This window comes from Urocitellus parryii, chromosome 11, assembly GCF_045843805.1.
Source record: "Urocitellus parryii isolate mUroPar1 chromosome 11, mUroPar1.hap1, whole genome shotgun sequence".
Classification (NCBI taxonomy): domain Eukaryota; kingdom Metazoa; phylum Chordata; class Mammalia; order Rodentia; family Sciuridae; genus Urocitellus; species Urocitellus parryii.
In genome coordinates this window covers 118,375,009-118,397,091 of record NC_135541.1, presented here as the reverse complement: position 1 = coordinate 118,397,091, position 22,083 = coordinate 118,375,009, and the positions used below count along the sequence as shown (strand labels likewise).

The following is a 22,083-nucleotide window of genomic DNA, read 5'->3' as shown; positions in this document are numbered from 1 at the left end:
TAGTGTGAACCATTATACAATAAAAATTTTTCCAGTAGTCATGTTAAGAAGGTAAAAGGAACCAGGAACAATGAATTTTAATTATATATTTAACATCTACAATGTAATTCCTACATCTAATCAATATTTTAAAAATTATTAGCGCTCAGTGCAGTGGCCCCATGCCTGCAATCCCAGTGGCTTGGGAGGCTGAGTCAGGAGGATCACAAGTTCAAAGCCAGCCTCAGCAACTTAGCAAGGCCCTAAGCAATTTAGCAAGACCCTGTCTCAAAATAAAAGGGCCACTGGGTTTAATCCATGGTACCAAATAATAAATAAAAATAAATATTTATTAGTGAGATACTTTACATTATTTTATATGTTTGAGTTTTCAAAATCTGGCACATATTCTGCGCTTAACAAATCTCCATTTGTGCATGTTGTATTTTACATGCTAATGGCTACCGTATTTGGTAGTGCAGATCTACAGAAAGAGTTTGTAGTGGAAAGGGGGACAATGTAAGTGATTTGAGACTAAAGTTGTGAATAATATGAAGGTATCCAAGGTCAATTTTACTGTACTGTTAAAATAGGAGATATGAGTTGGGCTCTTGATTTAAAAAGGGCTATAAAGTTCAGGGATAGACAATTTGAGGCAGTGGTTTAAAAACAATCAAATTTATTAACTTGCATTTCTGGAGGTCAGAAATATGAAATGAGTCCCACTGGGCTAAAATCTGGGTTTCAGCAGGACAGTTCCTTCTGGAGGTTCTGAGGGACAATAACTTTCTAGCTTTTAGAAGCTGTCTGCATTACTTGGCTTATGTTTTCTCCATCTCCAAAGTCAGGAATGTTGGGCTGAATCCTTGTGCTGCCATCTTTTACCTTTCTGCTTCGCTCTTATTTTTAACTATCCTTGTGATTACATTGGTTCTGCCTGAGTAATCCAAAATATTCTCCTTATTTTAAGGTCAGCTGGTTAGCAACCTTGATTTTATTTGCAATCTTAATTTCCCTTTGCCAGTTAACCTAAAACATGCACAAATTCTGTGGATAAGGATGTGGTTATCTTTGAAAACCATTGACTAGGTCTAAAATTTAACCCTCAGCCTTCCAAATTTCTGAAAGCACTTACCATGTGATTGGGTTCAATGCACATAATAATGCACATTATAATGTGTGCATGTGTCTGTGCATGGTGTGTGTGTGTGTGTGTGTGTGTGTGTGTGTGTTTTCTCACACCAAATACATGGGGTCTTTTTCCATATCACTTCTTGAGCTCTTTCAGTACCAACCAGATGTCCTATAATTCAGTTCAATTCTGACACTAGGAGTTAGTGTCAGACCCCACAGGTTTAGGGGCTCATTCCTTTAAGACTGTCCCCAGGTTACCCACACTTCTGTCTTACTTTGACTACAAAGGGTTCTCATATCCTACCCCTCCTTTCATGTTTGAAAATTTGCCAGAATGAGTCAAAGAACTCAGAATATGCTATATGGACTATTATACACAAATAATTATAAAGCATACAACTGAACAGATAAGGAGATATATAGAGCAAGGTCTGGAATAGCTCTGAGACAGGAGCCTCACTCCTGGTGGAGTAGGAGTTGTCACCCTCCCTTGGATGTGTTTGGGAATTTAGAAGCTCCTAGAACCCTGACATTGATGGATTTTTCCATGTAGGCCTGAATTTTAAAATTTATTTATTTATTTATGACAGCAGAATGCATGACAATTCTTATTACACGTATGGAGCACAATTTTTCATATCTCTGGTTGGTCTTTCTAGTGAACAATCCCCCAGCCTGAAGCTATCTAGGAGCCCACCACAAGTCACCTCATAGCCAGGCATTATGGCACATGCCTGTAATTTAAGCACTTGGGAGGCTGATGCAGGAGGAAAGTTTGAGCTCAGGAGTTTGAGACAGCCCAGGCAACAATGCAAGATCCCATTTTTTTTTTTTTAAAGTCTCCTTATTTAAACAAAAGAATTTCCTGTTGTCCTTGTCACTAAGGAAGTTGGAAGGGTTTTAGGAACTCTGCCAGAAACTGGGAACAACTATCTTTCTTACTATGCCACAGCATACAATAAAAAACCCCAGCTATTTATTGATGCTTAGTTTGTGCTAGACATCATGCTAAGCACTTTACATCATCTTTTAAAAATAGTCAGAAAAGTCTAAATGAAATAGAGAGTAACATTTTCACTTTACAATTGGGGAATCTGAGATCAATACAGTTAATTACATTTTCTCAATTACGTAGCTAGTTTTGTAAATTTTTGCCCAAAAGCAAAAAGTTAATGATCAAATAGGAGGAGATGAATTTGTTTACCTATATTCACTAAAAATTTTAAAATTTGCCCCTCTTTGAACTTATGCAAAAGTCATCCAACTGAAGGTGCTTGCATAATTCAACTTGGCATTTTGTATGCTGACGTTAGCCAGGTTCCCGGCCGCCCCCACTGTTATTCATTATGTCATTGCCAAACATTAACTGACTGGCATAACATTGCAAACAAATATTGTACAGTTTGTCATACACATTTAAGCCATGTACTTTACTTAAAGTTAAACCATGTATTTTAAAACATGTATTTTACTTTAGTTATTGAAAGTGAAACACTGTTCTTTCTTTTGGTTACTGGGTTGAAGCCTGGTGTGCTTTACCACTGAGCTACATCCCCAGTCCTTTATAATTTTTATGTTTTTGATACTGGGGATTGAACTCAAGGGTGCTTAATTCCAGCTCTTTTTATATTTAATTTCTAGACAGGGTCTTGCTAAATTACTTAAGCTTTGCTAAATTGCTGCGGCTGGCTTTGAACTCGCCAGCCTCCTTTCTTAGCCTTCTGAGTTGTTGGGACGACAGGTGTTCGAGAAAGTGCCAGGCTGTCCTTTTAAATTTTTATTTTATTTAATTTTTAAAGCAAAATCCACATTTTATTTGGACTGAAATAAACCATACAAAATTGGTTTTCTTCACCAAAAATAACAATATTTTCAGTATTATTTCCAGATAAACAGCAAAACATTCATTTTGTAGATTTTCCAGGTTTTACTTACAAATCAAGTTGAGGCAGTAGATAATATTCATGGAAAAAGACTGAAAGAAAACAGGCAAGTCAGTCGCCCAAATCCACCGAATCTGATTCTATTTGGAGTATGAAGCTGAAGTGCTCAACATTTACCTGCTAAAAGCTTATGAAGATGTCGGCTCAACAAAGGGAGGTAAACAGCAACAACCAGAGGGGTAATAACAGTGGAAGGCTCTTCCACCTAAACTTCAACCTTGATTTGTTCCTTTAAGTTCATTTGATAAAGACAAAACCTATTTGGGGTCAGACTTCTCTCTCTGGTAATTCCCTTAACTGTCCATTACAGATTTTTAATACTCTTAAAACACCACTAGCTAAAGGTCAATGGTGGCTTTGTTGTTGTAACATTTCATAAGGTTCCACAGTTAGAGGATGGCAGGGAGGGGAAGGCGCTCTAGAAGCCTCTAGGGGCAGGCGGGCTCTTCTGGGGATCCTGCTCCACAGTGCTGTGAGCTGCCGGGAAGGTTTACCACCTCACTGTTGCACCTTCTGCTAGCCAGGGTCACTGCCACCTCCTTCCTACTGTGCCTTTAATTTTTAATTTTGACACCGAGTCTCCCTAAGTTGCTGAAGCAATCCTCTAACTTAGGAAGGCCTGCCTTCAGCCTCCGGAGTTGCTGGGATTACAGGAGGGCGCCACCATTCCTAGCTAACACTTTATTTTCAATATCTAACTATTACTTACACTCAATCGAGGAATATAGTCTTGTATTTTGTTCAATAAACTTATATGACAAATATTTTATTGATGGCCCAAGATACACTTTGTAATATTAATAATACTAGGTGCTGGGTGACGCACAAAGTCCTCGACCTCACGGTATTTACATTCCAGTGTAGGGTGATGAACAACGAACGACTAGGCATGCAATATACATGAGAGCAGGTGGTTATAAACATTATGGTGAAGCAGGCCAGAGACCCCACCCCCCCAGACCCTTGCCATAAGCTTCTCCTGTTGTCAAATCAGCAGGATGTCTGTGGTTGGTACTTTCCTCTTTCTTGCAAATGATGGGTTTGTACACAAAAGGTGTGACAAAGTGGAGTCTGCAAGCTTGTTGTAAAAGATATTATCCCTGTTTTCTTGGTAAAAATAACTTGTGAAGCCTATCTCTGGTACTAGGGGATGGAAAAGAGAGCACTTGGCCTGTGAACCTTCAAGCCCTCCTCACCCCCAAACATACCCTGGGTATAAAGTTTAAAGAATTTCCAAAATGTTTGTTTAGAGGAAGAATTCCTAGTTGAGAGCCACCCCTGAACTTGCAGTCAGTAAACCTGCTTCCTGAAAATCCCTCTGGTGTCCAGCCTCTTCTGTCCTACTTCAGGGGGGAAAAGCATGTCAGGGCATAGAGTGGGACAGAGGAAGACGTGCTTGGTAAAAGTCAGGACAGGCTCATGGAGAAGATGCAGTTCAAGTAGGTCCTGAAGAAGATGGGTGGGGAGCCATGCTGATAGCTGGGGGTGGAGTATTCTAGGTAGAGAGAAACGGCATGGATCCCGAGGTGACAGGTGAACTGGTAGTTTTGAGGAATAGTAAAGAGGGCCTATGGGACAGTTATCAAGTGAGTGACAAGAAGTGCAGGAGTCCAGGAGGCATGGCAGGGTCCCACATCCCAAAGCCCATAGTAAAGGCTCTGGATTCTACTGAGTGGGATATGAGCCACTGGAAGTTTCAGAGCAGATGATCAGTTTGAGCTGACCTATTTTAAAAGTCTCTCTTTTTGTCAAGATAAAGGACAGCAAAGCTGAGTCTGATCAACAAGGAGGTGATTGCCATAGTCTGAGTGGAGAAAAACCCCCACAAAGAACAAATCAGTGATAGTGGGTAACAGTGGTGGAGGTGATGAGCCATGCAGGATGTTGGATAGACTTTAAAGGTAGAGATGATGGGCTAGGATGTGGACTGTAGAAAAAGAGTAAAGAATGGTTCCCAAGTGTTTTTGCCTAAAAAACTGTAGGAACGGAGGTGCCAGTGATTGTCCCTTTAACTCCCAAGTTTCACTTTCATGGGTATTTCAAGTAAATCCACACAAGTGCATTAAAATAGGTTGGAAATCTTAATCTAGAGCTTATGTATCCTTTATATGTGTATATTTCCATGTGAAATATATATGGAATATATATATATATTTATTCATTTATATGAGAATATATATTGAAATGCTCTAATAATTCACCCAGTACTTTTCTGAAAAGTAATCATAAGTGGTATATTTGTTACTCAATTTAAGTTTTTAATAAGGGATGATGAGACTTAACAAGTTAAGATGAGAAAACTGGTATAGGGTAGGTCTGAAGGTGAAAGGGGACTCACGAACTTAATCATGGACATTTTGGATACCTTTGTCCACTATGTGATAATATATCTAATACATGCAACAATATAATCAACCCAAACATCATAGCTGTGAGGGAGAATTAATTGTCCCTGCTTTCCAGATGAAAAAGATTGGGATTCAGAGAACTTGTGTCTGGTCTAAGTTGAGCCAGCTGGTGTGAGTTAGATTTTGTATTGAGACAAGGACTTCCTGGGCAGCCTATCTGATCTCCTCAGCTCTGATTCTCCTCTGCTTCCCACAATAAAGCCAACAGCCAGACAGGTGGGGACAGGCCTCTAAGGTCCTCTCATTGCTCATGACCCAAATCCCACAACTGTTTCCAAGTTGCTTCCCAGTCTCCCCTCTTTCTTCACTTTGTTACCCGTGGTCCTTCCCTGTACCCTCAGATCTGATTCTAGGCACCACTTTTCACACGTCAATCTTTTACTTGTCATGGTTTCCTACAGAGTATGTTCCTTCTGAAGCCACTGCAGCTTCCTGTGACTGGAAATTTGAAAACATTCTGGTCTCTACCTTTATAATTTGTGCACATAATGCAAATATGGGTTTTTATATTCCTATACACCCTTGGAAAAAGTGAAAAATTATGTTTACCTATTTTATCCATTTAGCCATTTTGCACTTTCAGATGAGAGTACTGTCTTTTCAATCATATTTTCTAATAATATCTTAATAATATCTTCTAATATCTTTTAACCTGACATTATAAAGGTTTAAAGATTAGGCTTTGACCAAAAATTATATAAGGTGGTAATTCTTGACTATTAATATAGTGATAATTCATCAATTAAGTTCTTTTAACAGACTTTTTTTTTCTACATATAAGTGTTTGATAGCAGATTATTAGCAACTTGGCTGAGAAACCATTAACCACCCAAAGGGAAAATGAAACTTTGCAACTAAAGATAAAATTGAAAGGCAAGCTAGAATATCCTGAAATAGCAGAGTGAGGCAATGTGAAACCAATATTTGATCTTCATTTAGTCAGTTTTCACTAAACTTTCTGTGAAAATGCTTTTTAGTGAGTGAGGTACACTGTTCTTCAACACCAAGTGGTAATTGCATTCAGCTGTTCCTTCACTCAGTAATGCTAGATACTGGTCTGAGTGCTGGGAGATACAGAGGTGAAGAAAACTCACTATGATCTCTGCTTTTATGAGGAGTACTCTCTTATGAGGAGAGAGATGTCAACAGAAAAGATTTAGAGTCAAGCGTTAGAAGTCAAGAGTCAAGTTCAAAAGGAAAAGGACTTATTTGTCTATAATAGGAATTCTCTCCACCCCACCAGTGCCCCATACTGGGGATGGAACCCAGGGGCTGTCTACCATTGAGCTATATCCCCATCCCTTTTTATTTTTCATTTTCAGATAGGGTCTTATTAAGTTGCCCAGGCCTTGAATTTAGCAATCCTCTTGCCTCAGCCTCCTGAGTAGCTGAGATTACAAGTGTGTGACACTGCTCTTGGCTCATTTTACAGCTTTTTAATTATAATAGTTTGAAAACTGTTTTAGAGGAAAAGTGCATAGAACACAAACACTTGCATTCTGAGGACTTTTTGGTTGGGCAAGAACTGTGTGGAATTAGGATTTTAGATGACCATAGCAATTGACTTACCAGAACAGCTCTTCTCACATGCCATTGAAAATAAAGTGGGCTCAGCTAAGTTTACATGAGCATATTTTAAAAACAGGACTATAATAATAATAATAATAATAATAATAATAATAATAATAATAATAAAACAGCAGAGGACTTGTAATGTGTTTAACACTGTGGTTGGCATTGAGTAAATTGATGTAAATGGGGAGATCTCCATCCTCTGGAAACTTATAGACTAGTTGTGGAGACAGTCTAGTAGGTAGTGACAGTGTGGTAGAAATGTAATAGATACTCACAAGGTTTAATGGAAAATGGAACTCAGCTCACATTGGGTAGTGAGGGGCTGGTTATGTGAGGGGTTTCTGAGTTAAATGCATGAGAGGCAGTGGGTGACTTGGAATTAGCCTGGGGATGGGAATGGATAAGTTGGAGAAGTTGGAGTGTGTTACTAAGAGACATGGAATTAAGATTCAACTAAAAGATACCAAGTATTATGTGCTGGGCGATTTATACACAATTTCTAATCTTATACATAAGCCTGATATGAGATTCTCATTTCATAAACGGGGAGAGATGAATGACTTCCCCATAAAGTGAAGAAGCTTGTTTTAACTCTTTTTAAAAAGCTCCTATATTCCACAGCATTTCCACCTTTAAAAGTGGGGGATGGAGGAAAAGCTAATCAGATCTTTTTGCTTGATTTCTCTTTGTGTCATAATGAAAAATAAAACTCTGGCATTATTGTTTGCTTCGATGTCTAGTCTCACTTGAATGTTCCGAACCATTCTTGCTCCAAACACACCACTAGATGTGACACAGAAGTATGTCCCCCTTCCCCCTCGTTGATATGAACCTTGGTTGGCACGGCATCTTCTCTGAAACGTACATTGTGGTTGTAGACTGTGAATGGAACAGGAACTATCCAGAGGAATAAGGCCAGGCTCTGTCAGAGAAACCAGGGTAGAAAACCTGTTTCTGGGCCACTTGGCAGAGCTTTTAGTTCCTATAATAATACGAGTACATTTCCATTTGGGATGTGAGTATCCTAGTTAGGAGTGAGGGCAGAATGGGGAGGGAAGAGACAATGAAGTGGGAAGAGGAGAGGAGAAGAATTGGGAGTGGGAAGGAGGATAGAATGATCTGGCTATGTGGATACAGATGTCATGCGACTGAGAAAAGAAAAGGTAAATGATAGGAGGAGGAAAATGCTGAGAGGGAGACAGAGAGGAAGAAGAAAAAGAGGAGGAGAAAGGAGAGAATGAAACTAGAGGAATGAAAGTTTGAGAAACATTGCAAAATATAGTTTATAGAAACCTCTGGCATTGGTAGCTTCGTGTCTCTTACATAGTGTTTACTCTTTAAAGGTATTTGCTTTGTAAAATGTGAGTCGTGAAGGGTAAAGAGAAAACCTTTGAAATGACAGTTGCTCCCTCTCTTTGAAATCAAAGTCGGAGATTCTGAGAAGGCAGCTGTCGCAAAGTGTTTCGCTTCATCTTTTGGCTGTTCTATGCCCTTTGTTCCATTTTGTTGGTTGTTAAGGCTTCCCTCCCACCCTTGATATGACTAAGCTATAAACTAAGATTTCCAGGTCACCTGAGCCACAGACCATGAAAGCCGAACCCATGGAGTTAGAATTTTTTTTTTTTATTTTTTTTTTTACAAAGTCAAAATAATCTCTGAATTGGAAAACCCATTCCATGCAATTCTTCAATAGCACATTTGGCAGATGGTCATCCAGGTCCAATATGGACCTCTCTATTTGCAGAGTTCATAAAAAATCAGATCATTCATTATTGGAAAACTCTAACAAGGAAACAAATTTCTCATTCTGTGTTGAGCTGAAATTTGTCTTCAAATTTCAGGGTAACTTTCACACCCTGGTCCTAATGTCACTAGCTGAAGCAAATGAGAAGCTAGGGATTTCTTTGACTTTATAATAGATCTTGATACACAAGTTAGACATCTCTTAAATCTTTCCTTATTTTTGCAACTTAAGACCTTTTCCCATTCTGAATGACCTCTTATGGACAGGAGATAATTTTAAGTGCTCCTTTTCAATCAAGGTGCTCAGAATAATGAAACATCAAACATTACAGTGGACTATTTCTGGCAGTAGGCATAGTGAGATATTAGAAATTGCCCACCCATCTCAATGCATACTTCAAAAACCTATAAATGTTGACCTAAATGTAATCTGAAGATTTGAAATAACTGGTTAGGATCAAAGGAGTCTGCATATAACAAAGGAACAGAAAAACTCAAAATGGTAAGAGTGAGCTGAGAGAGGGTCAGTTTGTGGGTATTTTGATTCTGGTTTTTCCTTTGTGCTCAGTGCAGCTTTCTAATGTCCAAGTACGGACAGGAGATTTAGTAGGAAGTGGCACCCTGAAAAAGAAGTCCTCTCCATGAAGCTAGATACTTTAATAGGTGTAAAGTCCTTTGTCCACTGGCCCTGGAGTTGATGAGAAAACTCGCTTGGGTAAAACCTTGGGTAAAATGAAAAAAAATCCTGGAGAAAGAAAGCCCACAGGCCTAATGATATGCACTGTTTTGATGATGCAATATTTTGTTGTCTGCCTATAGAGTGAACCACAAGCTGAGAAATTAACAAAAGAATTGGTCCAAGGCCATTGACTTTCCAAGGGCTTTGGCAGCAGCAATTGCAAAATTGTTCTAAATGGGCTTTTTTTTTTTTTTTTTTGGCAGCCTATGGTAGATAGAGCTTCCATAGGGAGAAACTTTAAAAAGCACTAACATTTGTAAAGATAAGAACACAATAAAAAGGACAAGTTACATTAAGAACCAGTAGTTACAATTAAGAATTTCACATCTCTAGAATTGAAGATAATATGTTGGTTACAGTGGCCCATGCCTGTAATCCCAGCAATTTGGGAGGCTGAGGCAGGAGGATCGTGAGTTCAAAGCCAGCCTCAGCAAAAGTGAGGTGCTAAGCAACTCAGTGAGACCCTGTTTCTAAATAAAATACAAAATAGGGCTGGGATGTGGCTCAGTGGTCAAGTGCCCCTGAGTTCAATCCATGGCACTCCCCCCTAAAAAGAAGATAATAAAGTGAGATAGAATGTATACCCATAATATTTAATGGGTAAGGGAAGAAACAGAAACCACAATGAAAAACAGAGTATGATCAAAGGAATGGGAGGATTAAAAAAAAAAAAAAGAATTGTGCTGGGGGTGTAGCTCAATGGTAGTATGTGGGCTTAGAATGTGTGAGGCCCTGGGTTCAATCCCCAATGTAAACAAAGAAACAAATAAATAAAATATTGAATCATTAAGAAATGAGAAATTTGTCATTAATATTAACAAATTAGTGGATAAGTAGCAGAACAGATAGAGTTGAAAATATAGTTAGTAAAATAGAAGATAGCACTGAAGAAATTATCCCTTGCAAATGTACAAAGGTAAAAAGAAGAAAATGTATAGAATCAAGCAAATGAGTATTTTTCAAAACATAACTAAACAAAGTTACAGAATTTACATTTAAAGAAATACAAATATAGTACTAGATTGATAAAATGTTTTCAGTTGGGGTCATTATAAACAATGCCACTGTTAACATTTTTGTACATATAACCTTGTACAGATAGGCATACATGGAATTGTCAGGTCATATATAGACTGGAGACTGGATTATGGGTACTTTCTCTGTCTATGTTTTAGGTTTGACTTTCTGGGAGAGGAGGTTCGAAAGTGTCTTCAGGGATAAATGTCCTGCCTTTCCCTTCCTTTATCATACTGTTTTAATTTAGTGAGCACAGTAAGTATGTATCCACTGTGAAGTGGTGTGGGAATCTTTAAATCCTATTTTTAGATTGTCTGACTCTGCTATATGACCTTAACATAGGTGCGCTCTTCTTTAACTGTAGAATGTACAGAGAGCATGTCCATGGTGTTCACAGCCTCTAGCTCCCTTTTCTCCATCAATGCTTGTTATGCTTTTGATGCTAGCATGCGACTCTTAAGGAAGTGTCTACATGCAGTTTCATTTTTATTTCCCCTTCCGTTCTCCCTTGCGTTCCCTATTCATTAGTCTGAGTCTGTTTTTCCTGTTTCTGTGTGTGTGTCTCCCACACACCCACTTCCTCTCACCACTGACTATGTTTTAGGTTTGATTTTCCCAGAATGGGAAGTTTCACAAGTGTCCTCAGGGCTGAAGCTCTTGCCTTTTCTTTATTTTGTCCTACCTTCTCTAGCTTAGCACCTCCAGCAGCATGATCAGCTGTTTCTTGGGAGCAATATGAGAGAAAAAATATTGGTATTGTGCAAAAACCATGGTATTTGGGAATGAAGACACTTGAGTTATAATCTTAGGATCAATATTTATCAGCTGGTGAAAAGTTATTAAAGATCTCCATACTTAATTTTTCAGCAATAAAATGTGAATTAATACTTCCAATGTTTATTTTGTTAAAAACCATTTGAGTGCCTAAACTCTTCCAGGGATGACTCTGAGTGTTAGAGATGGTTGTGAACAAAACCAAGAAGGTACCTTGTAGAATTTTACTAGTATTAAAAAAGGCAATGACTGTAACACACTTGTTGTAGACTTCGAAAGTATGCTTGAGAATTTATTCATTTAATAAATGTTTATTTAATAAATTATTACTATCAATAATAGTCTAGAACTGACTATGCTCTAGTCAGTGTGGTAGGCAGTGGGGATTTCATATTGCATAAGACCAGAGGCAAAGGATCAGAAAACAAGAAAAACAAGTAAGCCACTTAATTTCAATAGTGGTGTCTGTGTGTGATTCACACAAATGATCCAGTGAAAATGAAAGTGGGAAAGTTTTATTTCAGATGTTGAAGCTGGTCAACTGAACAACAATGCTAGGAGGAGAAAGAGAACTAAGAAAATGAACGGACGGCAGTCAGAAACAACCAGAATACCATTCAGAAAGAGAAAATTTTGAAGCCAGATGGCTAACCAGTCATTAGCAGATGGTACCCATTATTCCTCTCACTGGTAAGAAGAAGAAAAAATACTTATGCTGCCTTCATGATTCTTGGGCTTCTTATTCCTTAACTATCCCATAGCAAATTGCATTTGTAGCTATTTTTAGTCAAATAATTTATAATTCTTTAATTCTAGTCTAATCTCCCTCATATTCAAGAAATTCTTACACTATTCTCCAGCTGGGATGGCCTAGGATTGTATGCTCCCAATGTCAAAAGGAATGATGCTAGTTATACCACTTAACTACATCCTCAGAATAGGAGATAAAGCCTCTGAACTCAGCTGTGAGAAAAGGAGTATGCTGGACTGGGAGTTCAAAGATCAAAATTTCAGTTCCATTCATGAGTCGTTAAAAGTGTGTTGCTTGATATAGAATTTAGTGGATCAGACAAAGGGGAATGAAGGGAAGGGACTGGGGAAAGGAATACGAAAGACAGTGGAATGAATCCGACATCGTTTTCTTATGTTCACATATGAATACACCACAGTGAAACTCCACATCATGTACAACCACAAGAAGATCGTGTTAGAACAGATTATACTCCATGTATGTACAAGTCAAAATACACTCTAATGTCATGTATATATCAAAAGAACAAAGAAAAACTTTATTGCTTTGTAGAGGTGCATATTCTTTCTTTGATTTGTTTTCCTCATTTACAAATTTACAAGACATTTACAAGACAGTAATTCCTATCAGAGTTGTTGTGAGGATTCAACAAAATGGTATATGTGAAAGCTCTTTGAAAACACAAAATACTCTACAAGTGAAAGGAATGATTACCCTAGGTATGTGGACCACCAACAGTTCCCTGAACATGTGGAAAGTTCCATGGGCTGACTTCTGCTTCCACCATGGACCTTTTTATATATCTCAACAGCTTTCTTGAGATATATAAAAACTGTGTTTATTTAAGTCATAGAACTTGAAGTCCATATCTATCTATCATCTATCTATCTATCTGTCTATCTATCTATCTATCTATCTATTATCTATCTATTTATCTCTCAATGATTACCATGACCAAGCTAATTAATATAACAGTTACTATTTTGTGTGCATACATAAATGTGTGTGTTGAGAAGATTTAATTTGAAATCTATTCTTTAAGCAAATTACAAGCATACACAATATACAGTATACTATTTCTAACTACTTTCATCATGGTTAGATCTCCAGAACTCACTCATTCATCCCACATAATTGAAATTTAGTACACTTTGACCAACATTTCTCCATTTACCCCTACCTGACAGTTCCTGAAAACTACCATCCTACTTTCTATTTTCATGAATTTGACTGTTTTAGATTCCACATATTAGTGAGATCATGAAATACATACCATAAGTTTATTCTGAGGCTTTGGTAAATCACCATTTCTCTGTGTGCTGGTATTCTGAGTTTGTCTTGCCATGAAAGATTCTTTCTAGAACATATGATAAAATTCAATATCCCTGGGGCTGGGGCTGGGGCTCAGTGGTAGCGCACTTGCCTGGCATGTGTGAAGCACTGGGTTTGATTCTCAGTATTGCATATAAATAAAATAAAGAAAGGACTATCCACAATTAAAACAATTTAAAAAAAAATCAATATCCCTTCATAATAAAAGCTCTGAACAAATTAGGTATAGAAGAATCATACCTCAACATATTTAAAGCTATATATGACAAGCACACAGCTGACATATTGAATGTGGAAAAGCTAAAAGCATTTATTCTAAGATTGGGAAAAGACAAGGGTGTCCATTCTCACCATTCTTATTCAATGTTGCACCAGAAAATTTTAGCTAGAGGAGTTAGATAAGAGAAAGTAAAGAAAAAACATAATAGGAAGGTAAGAAGTCAAATTATCCCTATTTTCAAATGATATAATTCTATACATAGTATAATCCAATAACTCCATCAAAAGACTATTAGAGCTGATAGATGAATTTAGTAAAGTTGTATGATACCAATTAACAGGCAAAAATCAATAGTTTTTCCCGGTGCTGTGGCACATGCCTGTAATCCTAGCAGCTTGGGAGGCTGAGGCAGGAGGATCACAAGTTCAAATGTAGCCTCAGCAGTAGCAAGGCTGTAAGCAACTTAGCAAGACCCTGTCTCAAAATAAAAATATAAAAAAGGGCTGGTGATGTGGCTCAGTGGTTAAGTACCCCTGGGTTCAATTCCTGATTAAAAGCAAAAACCAAAACCAATAGTTTCTTATACACCAATAATGAGCTTTCTGAGAAAGATAATAGGACAGCATTTACACTCACAGTAGCTACAAAAAAATCTAGAACTTAATTTAACCAAGGATGTAAAAGACCTCTATAATAAAAATTATAAAACACTGATGAAAGAAATTTGAAAAGACACAAAAAGGGGAAAAATTCCATGTGCATGTATATGAAGCCTTAAAGTTATTAAACGTCCATACTACTCAAAGAAATCTACAGATTCAATCCAATCCCCATTGAAATACCAATGGCATTCTTCACAGAACTAGAAAAAACATCCTAAAATTCAAATGGAAACACAAAAGAATCTTCAGCAAAAAGAACAAAGCTGGAGGTATCACAATTCTTGATTTTAAGACATACCCCATAATCAAAGTAACCAAAACAATGCAGTACTGCCATCAGAAGAGACACTGAGGTCAGTGGAACAGAACAGAGAGATCAGAAATAAACTCACATCAACAGCCAAATAATTATCAACAAACATGCCAAAAAAACAGTGGAGAAAGGGCAGCCTCTTCAAGGACCGGTTCTGGGAATACTGAATATCCACAGGCAGAAGAATGAAACTTGACCCCTTTATCTCTCCTTTTACAAAAATCAACTCAAAATAAAACAAAGACTCAATATAAGACTGAAAATCTCAAACTAGCTGAAGGAAACCTAAGGAAACACTTCAAGATATAGGTGTAGGCAATATTTTTATGAATAAGACCCCAAAACACAGGAAAAGAAGCAATATTGACAAACAGGGAAACATCTGCCAGCAAAGGCAGCCATCAACAGAGTGAAGAGAAAATCTCCAGAAAGGGAGAAAATATTCATCAGCCATCCATCGACAGAGGTCTCATGTCTAGAACCCAAAAACTTCACCACAAAAAACCAAGTCATCCAGTTTAAAAGTGGGCCAATGATCTGAATAAATACTTCTCAAAGGAAGAAATAAAAATGGCCAACAAATATGTGGAGAAAATGCTCAATTTCATTAGCTATCAGGGAACTGCAAATCAAAACTACAATGAGACACCATCTCACCTCATAATAAAAAACAAAAAACCAAATTATCAATAAGGAGGTGGGGAAAAAGGGACTCTCATACACTTTTGGTGGGAATGCAAATTAGTAAAACCACTATGAAGAACACTTCCTGACACAACTAAAACTAGATCTACCATAGGATCCAGCCATGCCACTTCTGAATGTATATTCAAAGAAAATAGAATCTGCATAGCAAAGAGATCCCTGCCCACTCAAGATTACTGAGATATTCAGATACTACTCAGAATAGATAAAGCAGGGAATCAAGTTAGGTGCCCATCAACAGATGAATGGATTTAACAAGGTGGTGCAAATACACAAGGCAGTATTACTCAGCCACAAATAAGAGTGAAATCCGTGATTTGGGGCTGGGGATGTGGCTCAAGCAGTAGCGTGCTCACCTGGCATGCGTGCGGCCCGGGTTCGATCCTCAGCACCACATACAAAACAAAAGATGTTGTGTTCGCTGAAAACTAATATATATATATATATTTTAAAGTTCTCTCTCTCTCTCTTAAAAAAAAAAGTGAAATCCTGTGATTTGCAGCAAAATGGATGGAACTGGGGGCAAAGGCACCAAAGACAATAACTACACTCTTTCTCTCATGTGGAAGTTAAAAGAAGTCCACCTGAATGTAGACTAGGGATTAACAGGTTAGAAATGCTGTGTGTGTGAAAGGGAGGATATACAGAGAGAGGCTGAATTAGATTGCTACACACTGTACATGTGTAGAAATAGCATACCGAATACCACTAATATGTACAATTAAAACATGTTAATAAAAGTAAAAACATAAAAATCTTTCTAGGTATACCTTGCAACAAGTTCCTGGATTCAATGGTTCTCTTCTCAGAAAAAATATAGTGAAAGTTATAATAGCCCAAAAGTGTCTGGATCAACTGACCTTTGAGAAAAGAAATTGTTTAAGTCCAGATAACCATCAATGGAGGTTATACTATACTGCTTTCATTGGTCAGAAAACACATAACGAAAACCAAACCAAATCGAAAAAATAATAGCTTCGTGTTTTTAAGTCTGAAAAACTGTTAGCACTTGAAAAACTTGAAATATAAATAACAGAACTCTTTTAAGATTTTTAAAGGGAAATTAGAAATTTGGAGAATGCAAAGTACTGTACCATGATTCACTTTTCTTTTTACTGGTATGCCCGTGGTTTCCCTCCCATCCACTATCTGGACTATTTTGAACTCTCATTTAATCATTTAGTTTCTTATTTTGATTACAAAAATAAGTTTTCTGTGTTCTTTCAAGCTGTTTTGGGACAACATTCATTACAGAAAGGTAGGTTGGGCTAGGCCCATCTCTGGGATTTCAGCTTAAGAGTGAGGGGCAGAAGCTTATTCTTTAGGGATACAATGGGGTGTGGGGAGAGGGTAATATTCATGAGGTCAGAATGGGAGGAACTGGAGCCAGGAGATTTGATCCTGTCCCTCCACTGACAAGAGCACACAGAAAGTGACACACACACACACATACACATGAATATTTCTATAATGACAGGCTCTGCGTGTGCTGGGAGGAAAGGTTTGCAAAACGTTAGTGAGCAAGGAGTGCAGGTGGGGCTGGCCTAGTTCTCCTGCCTTTGTTCACAGTCTGGGAGGCTCAGAAGACTCCCCTGAGAAATTGACCTCAGAGCCTGAGGTCAGAGTGGAAATAACTAGGCCCAGGAAGTGGTGAGGGGAGCAGAGGGGCCAGCGCTCCCCAGGCAGAGTGAATTGCTTGTTCAGAGGCTTTTGGCAGGAAGAAGCTGTGTATAGTAGAGGAACTGAAAGCTGACAGAGAGGCAAAGGTGCAGAGCAAGTGAAGCTGGAAGGCAAGATGGTATTCAGAGGTTATTCAGAGTTGAGCAGGGAGGGCCTGTGTGATCCTGTAGGCCATGCCGTTGTTTTGCTCTCCTGACAAAGAGCCACTTCCCGGACCAGGCAAAAGGTTAGGGTGATGATGAGGTGGAAATGTAGAGAGAGAGCCACTTAAGAGATGTAAGGTAGAGCCCAGCTGGCATGCGAGAGGGTCAGCAGCTACCCAGGCTCTGACTGAGTAAAGAAGGGATCCTCGTCCAGGTGACAAGGGCTCTGAGCCACTGTTGTCAGTTTCTTATTTTCAGTGTGAGGAATGGGTACTTGGCTCTCCAGGTTCACAGATGCACACTTTAATTTTATGTCTTTGGAATAGAAAGAGAAGGAGTGAGCAGGAGGTAGAAGAGGCAGCCAGCAGGAGGAGAGGCCCGCAGGAGGGGTGAGAGGTGGAGGGGAATGTAGGGGAGCACCCATACAGTCAGGCATATTACTGTACTCCAGTAAGTGGGCAATAGCATTATGTGTGAAAAAGATGTGTATCCATTAATTAAAATATTTTATTGCTAAAAACTGTTTAAGATCATCTGAGCTATTGGGAAAATGGTGCTAATAGATTTCCTCCATGCAGGGTTGCCACACATCTTCAAATTCCACAAAATACAGCATTAAAGTGAAGTGCAATGAAATATGCTTGTATCCCCCTCCCCCCGCCAAAAAGAAAAAAAAAAAAAGAAAAGAAAAGGAAACCCAAACAAGAAACAAAAATAAAACCTAAAGGGAGTCAGGAAATCAGAGAAGACGCTGGCTCAGAAGATACCAAGGGCCATCATAGGAGGAAAGAGAAGCTGGGAAACACTGAAATGGAGGAATCTTGGGATATGAACGCTCTAAAGAATGCCAGTCTAGTCAAACTCTCTCAATATGCCACTGAGAAAATCACTTTCAGTGTTTTATTTTATTATAAATAAAATCCTTATACTTGTAAACATTTTGGAAGACTTACAAGGGCAAAGCCAATTAAAATCACCCGTAGTTCTTTCCACCTGGAGACATCCACGGCTAAGCCCAAGCCTTTCTTCCTCCCTTTTTCTTTGCATTTTTAACACTGTCCGAGTTGTGACATATATACACCTTGACGTACTTTAAAAAACACTAAGAAAACAGTTGTAAAGCATCCCAAGTTCTGTTTCAAACGGTTTAATGAGCTAAAAAGATGCTAAGACCAGGTGATTGCGAAATCTAGCGTAGGAGCGACAGCGCTGGGACTCCTCCCACCCCATCAGGGCTCTGGGAAGCTGGAATAGCCTAGAGCCAGAGGGACCTCCGGCCGAAAAGGAGAGCACCAGCCGCCCGGAGTGAGTTTGTTGCCCAAAGCGAAGCGAGCTGAGCCTGCAGGTGGCGAGGCGTGCACAGGAGCGCAGAGGGCTTTGCCCCTTGTTGCGCGGAGCCCGCGAGGTTCCTACGCCCTGCGACATGGGACGCGCGTGGTTCCTGCTGCTGTGGGTGCTTTCCCAGCTTTCGGGAAATTATGAGGGTGAGTGGAACCAGGGCGAGGGGAAGCTCGCCCTAGAGCACAGAGAAAAGGGGTTGCACTGGGGTGAGGGAGACCCACGGTGGGGGCAAAGGAGTGAGGCTTGGTCTCGGGATCCCGGGCTCAGGGAGCCTGCAGAGAACCTGCTCTGGCCTCGCAATCACCACTCGGGCGTCCCAGTCTCCTTTCCTGAGGCTGTTTCCCGGCCCCTCCCCGCGCTTCTCATTATGCTGTCTGCTCCGTAGGCCACTCGCTGTACACTTCCAAGCTTCACTCATTCTCAGTCCGGCAAAAGAATTTCACCTTCCTCTGGCTCCAGACCTCGTCCTTTCCCAGCAACACCTCCACACGCGCGGAGGGCGTGGCGTGGCTGGGGGAGCTGCAGACGCACAGCTGGAGCAACGCCGCGGACACTATTCGTTTTGTGAAGCCCTGGGCTCGCGGCACATTCAGCAGCCAGCAGTGGGACAAAATGCAGCACCTGTATCTGGGCTTCCGAAGCAGTTTCACAAAAGACATTCGGAAGTTCGCTCAAATGCTGCGCTTCAAGTGTGAGTTGAGGGATGGGATCCTGGGCGGGCACTTGAGGCTTGAGAATGAGCACAAAAAGAAGAGAGACTCTGCTCCCACCAGATGAGATTCTGTTTTTGCACCTCTTCGAATTTCCACTTCTGCCTGGAGATGCTCCTGTTTCTTCTGAAAACAACACCTTGTTCCTGCCTACTCCTGACCACCGACTCTTATTTCCCTCCACCGTGGGTTCTCAATATAACTCTCAGAACAGTTTCTTCTCCTTTGTCCCCTTCTTTTAAACCCTTCTTTGATTTCTAAACGTTTCTCTCCACAGATCCCATGGAGCTGCAGCTGTCTGGTGGCTGTGAGGTGCACCCTGGGAACGTCTCAGAACACTTTATCCTTGTAGCATATCAAGGAGAACATATCCTGAGTTTCCAGGGAACTGCTTGGGAGCCTGTCCCACAGGCCCCCCAGTGGGTTGATTTGGTCATCAAAGTGCTCAACCTTGACCAAGGGACAAGGAAAACAGTGCAGTGGCTCTTCAGTGACATCTGTCCAGAATATGTCAATGGCGTCCTAGAGACAGGGAAGTCAGAACTGGAGAAACAAGGTTCACCTGTTGTCCTCTCCTCCTGTTACTCAGGCTGCTTCAAGGTTTTGCCATCCAAGGGTTTGCTTTCCTTTAAGCATCAGACAAAGAGCAAGACATAGAGGGGATGGATAAGGCATGAGGGTATTTGTTGATATCACCCAGTGTCACTGAGTACCTGCTGGGTTCCATGAGTTGAATTAAATCAAGACTGTGGATCAGAATTGATTCAGACAATGTTTGAGACATGCTGTGTGCTCCAGCTGAGCTCAGGGTGTTAGAGTAGGGAGGTGGGGGCATTTATGGGGCACTGGGATCAGGGAAGGGGAAGGAGTATCTGGGATGGGTCTCCTGGACAAGGTGACACAAAGGGATCAAAGCTACCTGGAGACTTCACCTCCAGAAGTGGACATTTGGGGAGCATGAACCTTGGAAGAGGCCAAGCATAAGGTGAGAACTCTGCATCAGAGGTCCCACCTTATGCTTTCCTTATCCCTTATTGCATACAGTGAAGCCCGAGGCCTGGCTGTCCAGTGGCCCCAGTCCTGGACCTGGCCATCTGCTGCTGGTGTGCCACGTGTCTGGATTCTACCCAAAGCCCGTGTGGGTGACGTGGATGCGAGGGGAACAGGAGCAGCAGGGCACTCAGAGAGGTGACATCCTGCCCAATGGTGATGACACGTGGTATCTCAGAGCAACCCTGGATGTGGCAGCTGGGGAGGCGGCTGGCCTGGCCTGCAGGGTGAAGCACAGCAGCCTAGGAGGGCAGGACCTCGTCCTCTACTGGGGTGAGAAAGGGCTGGGGCTGTGCTGGAAATGGAGGCAGGTGGTTCTCAAGCATAGAGGGAGCGACTGTGAAGGATGGAGTTGGCACACCAACTAGGAGGGCTAGAAGGATGGATTCCAGACACAGTAAAGAGGAAAATAGGACTGAGATCCGATGTATTAATACAAGATGAAATGGGACTCATAATCTTAGAGATCTGGAAGTTGTTGGCAATGAATGAATCCCTGGAAGTTGCGCATGACAGCACTTATCTCTATTCCCAGCTGCTGGGGAGGCTGATGCAGGAGAATTCCAAGTAGGTGGCCAGCCTAGCCAAATTAGGGAGACCTTGTCTCAAAATAAAAGAAAAGGGCTTGGGATACAGCTCAGTGGTTTTCCCCAGACTCTAGGGTTCAAAAATCGGTACTGCATAAAAACTGAAAACAGGATCCTGGGAAGATTCATTTCCCAGCAGAATGGGGATCAGGGACTTACGAAAAGCAGGTTAACAAGGAGACTGTGGTTTACTGAGTGCTTCCTGCGTGGGGGCGTGACCACTCTGCATCCAGTGCTTTACCTGAGCATCAGCACTCCCTTTTGAAGCAGTTACTGTTATTCTATTTTACAAATGAGGAAATTGAGGCTGAGATAGGTTAAGTACCCAGAGTCTCATAGAAGGTGGAAGAGCTGGATATCGATTCAGGTCTGCCTTGTCTACACAGCTTCACCTGTATGCTACGTTATTATATAGTGAAATGAACTGTAGTGGATGTGCCTAGACCCTGTGAAAAGGTGGGGAGTCTAAACTTCTGAGGAATAGAAGTTGATGCTCTAAATGGGGGGAGGGAAAAGGCAGCACCTGGCCCCTCACATGTGCTAGACCAGGGAACTTGATACAGGGTCCTGTGTCCCCTGCAGGTGGGAGCCACACCTCTGTGGGCTTGGTCATCCTGGTGGTACTGGCTTGCCTGGTGCTAGTCTTTGTGCTCATTCTAGGCTTCTATTGGATCAGGAGACACCGGTGAGTCTCCCCCTCCATCTGCTCCTTCCCTTGCTCTCTCTCCTCCCTCCCCTGTTCTTGTTTTCTGAATGGTGTCTCCCTTTCTCTTCCCTCACAGCTCCTATGAAGACATCTTGTGAGTCTTCTGGTCACCTGCCTGTCTGGAGCCCAAGACCTCAGGTCCCCAGAACCTGCTTAGGAATGGAGGATGAATGGAGAGTTAACCTGGAGAAGTAAAAAAGAAAAGGGTCATCCACATCCTTTTAATGTTTATCTAAAGAGTTCGAGTCCTTTCCCTTGTATGACAAGTTTTTAAGCCCAAGTGATTCTGTGCAAAGAGGAGCGCCAACTCCTCTGATGACCTGCTGGCAATGAGCAGGTAAACACTGGGGTAGCAGTGCCCTGGTTGGCCATGGAGTGACAGGGTCTGTCCTGAGCTGGAAAAACATGTCCTTTGCAAAGGTGGTAGCTGCAGTGGCCAGCTGTCAAGTGCCCAATCAAACTGGCTTGATTGCAGCCTATGTTTCTCCCGAAAACTGGAAATCTAGAATTTTACGTGACAGGTGATTTAAAAAGATAACTTGTCTTTGGACAAAATATTCTTTGTGATAAA

The 22,083-nt window shown here is 40.7% G+C and overlaps 1 protein-coding gene across 1 annotated transcript; it reads left to right on the top strand.

Annotated features, from left to right (window-relative positions):
- Nucleotides 1-18,392: 18,392 nt before the first annotated feature.
- LOC113201461 (antigen-presenting glycoprotein CD1d-like) lies at nucleotides 18,393-21,695 on the top strand. Its single transcript, XM_026415219.2, has 6 exons — nucleotides 18,393-18,602; nucleotides 18,845-19,150; nucleotides 19,447-19,725; nucleotides 20,214-20,492; nucleotides 21,389-21,491; nucleotides 21,589-21,695. The coding sequence occupies exons 1-6, from the start codon at nucleotides 18,542-18,544 to the stop codon at nucleotides 21,608-21,610; spliced, it is 1,050 nt and encodes a 349-aa protein (XP_026271004.2). The 5' UTR covers nucleotides 18,393-18,541; the 3' UTR covers nucleotides 21,611-21,695.
- The last annotated feature ends 388 nt before the right edge of the window (nucleotides 21,696-22,083 follow it).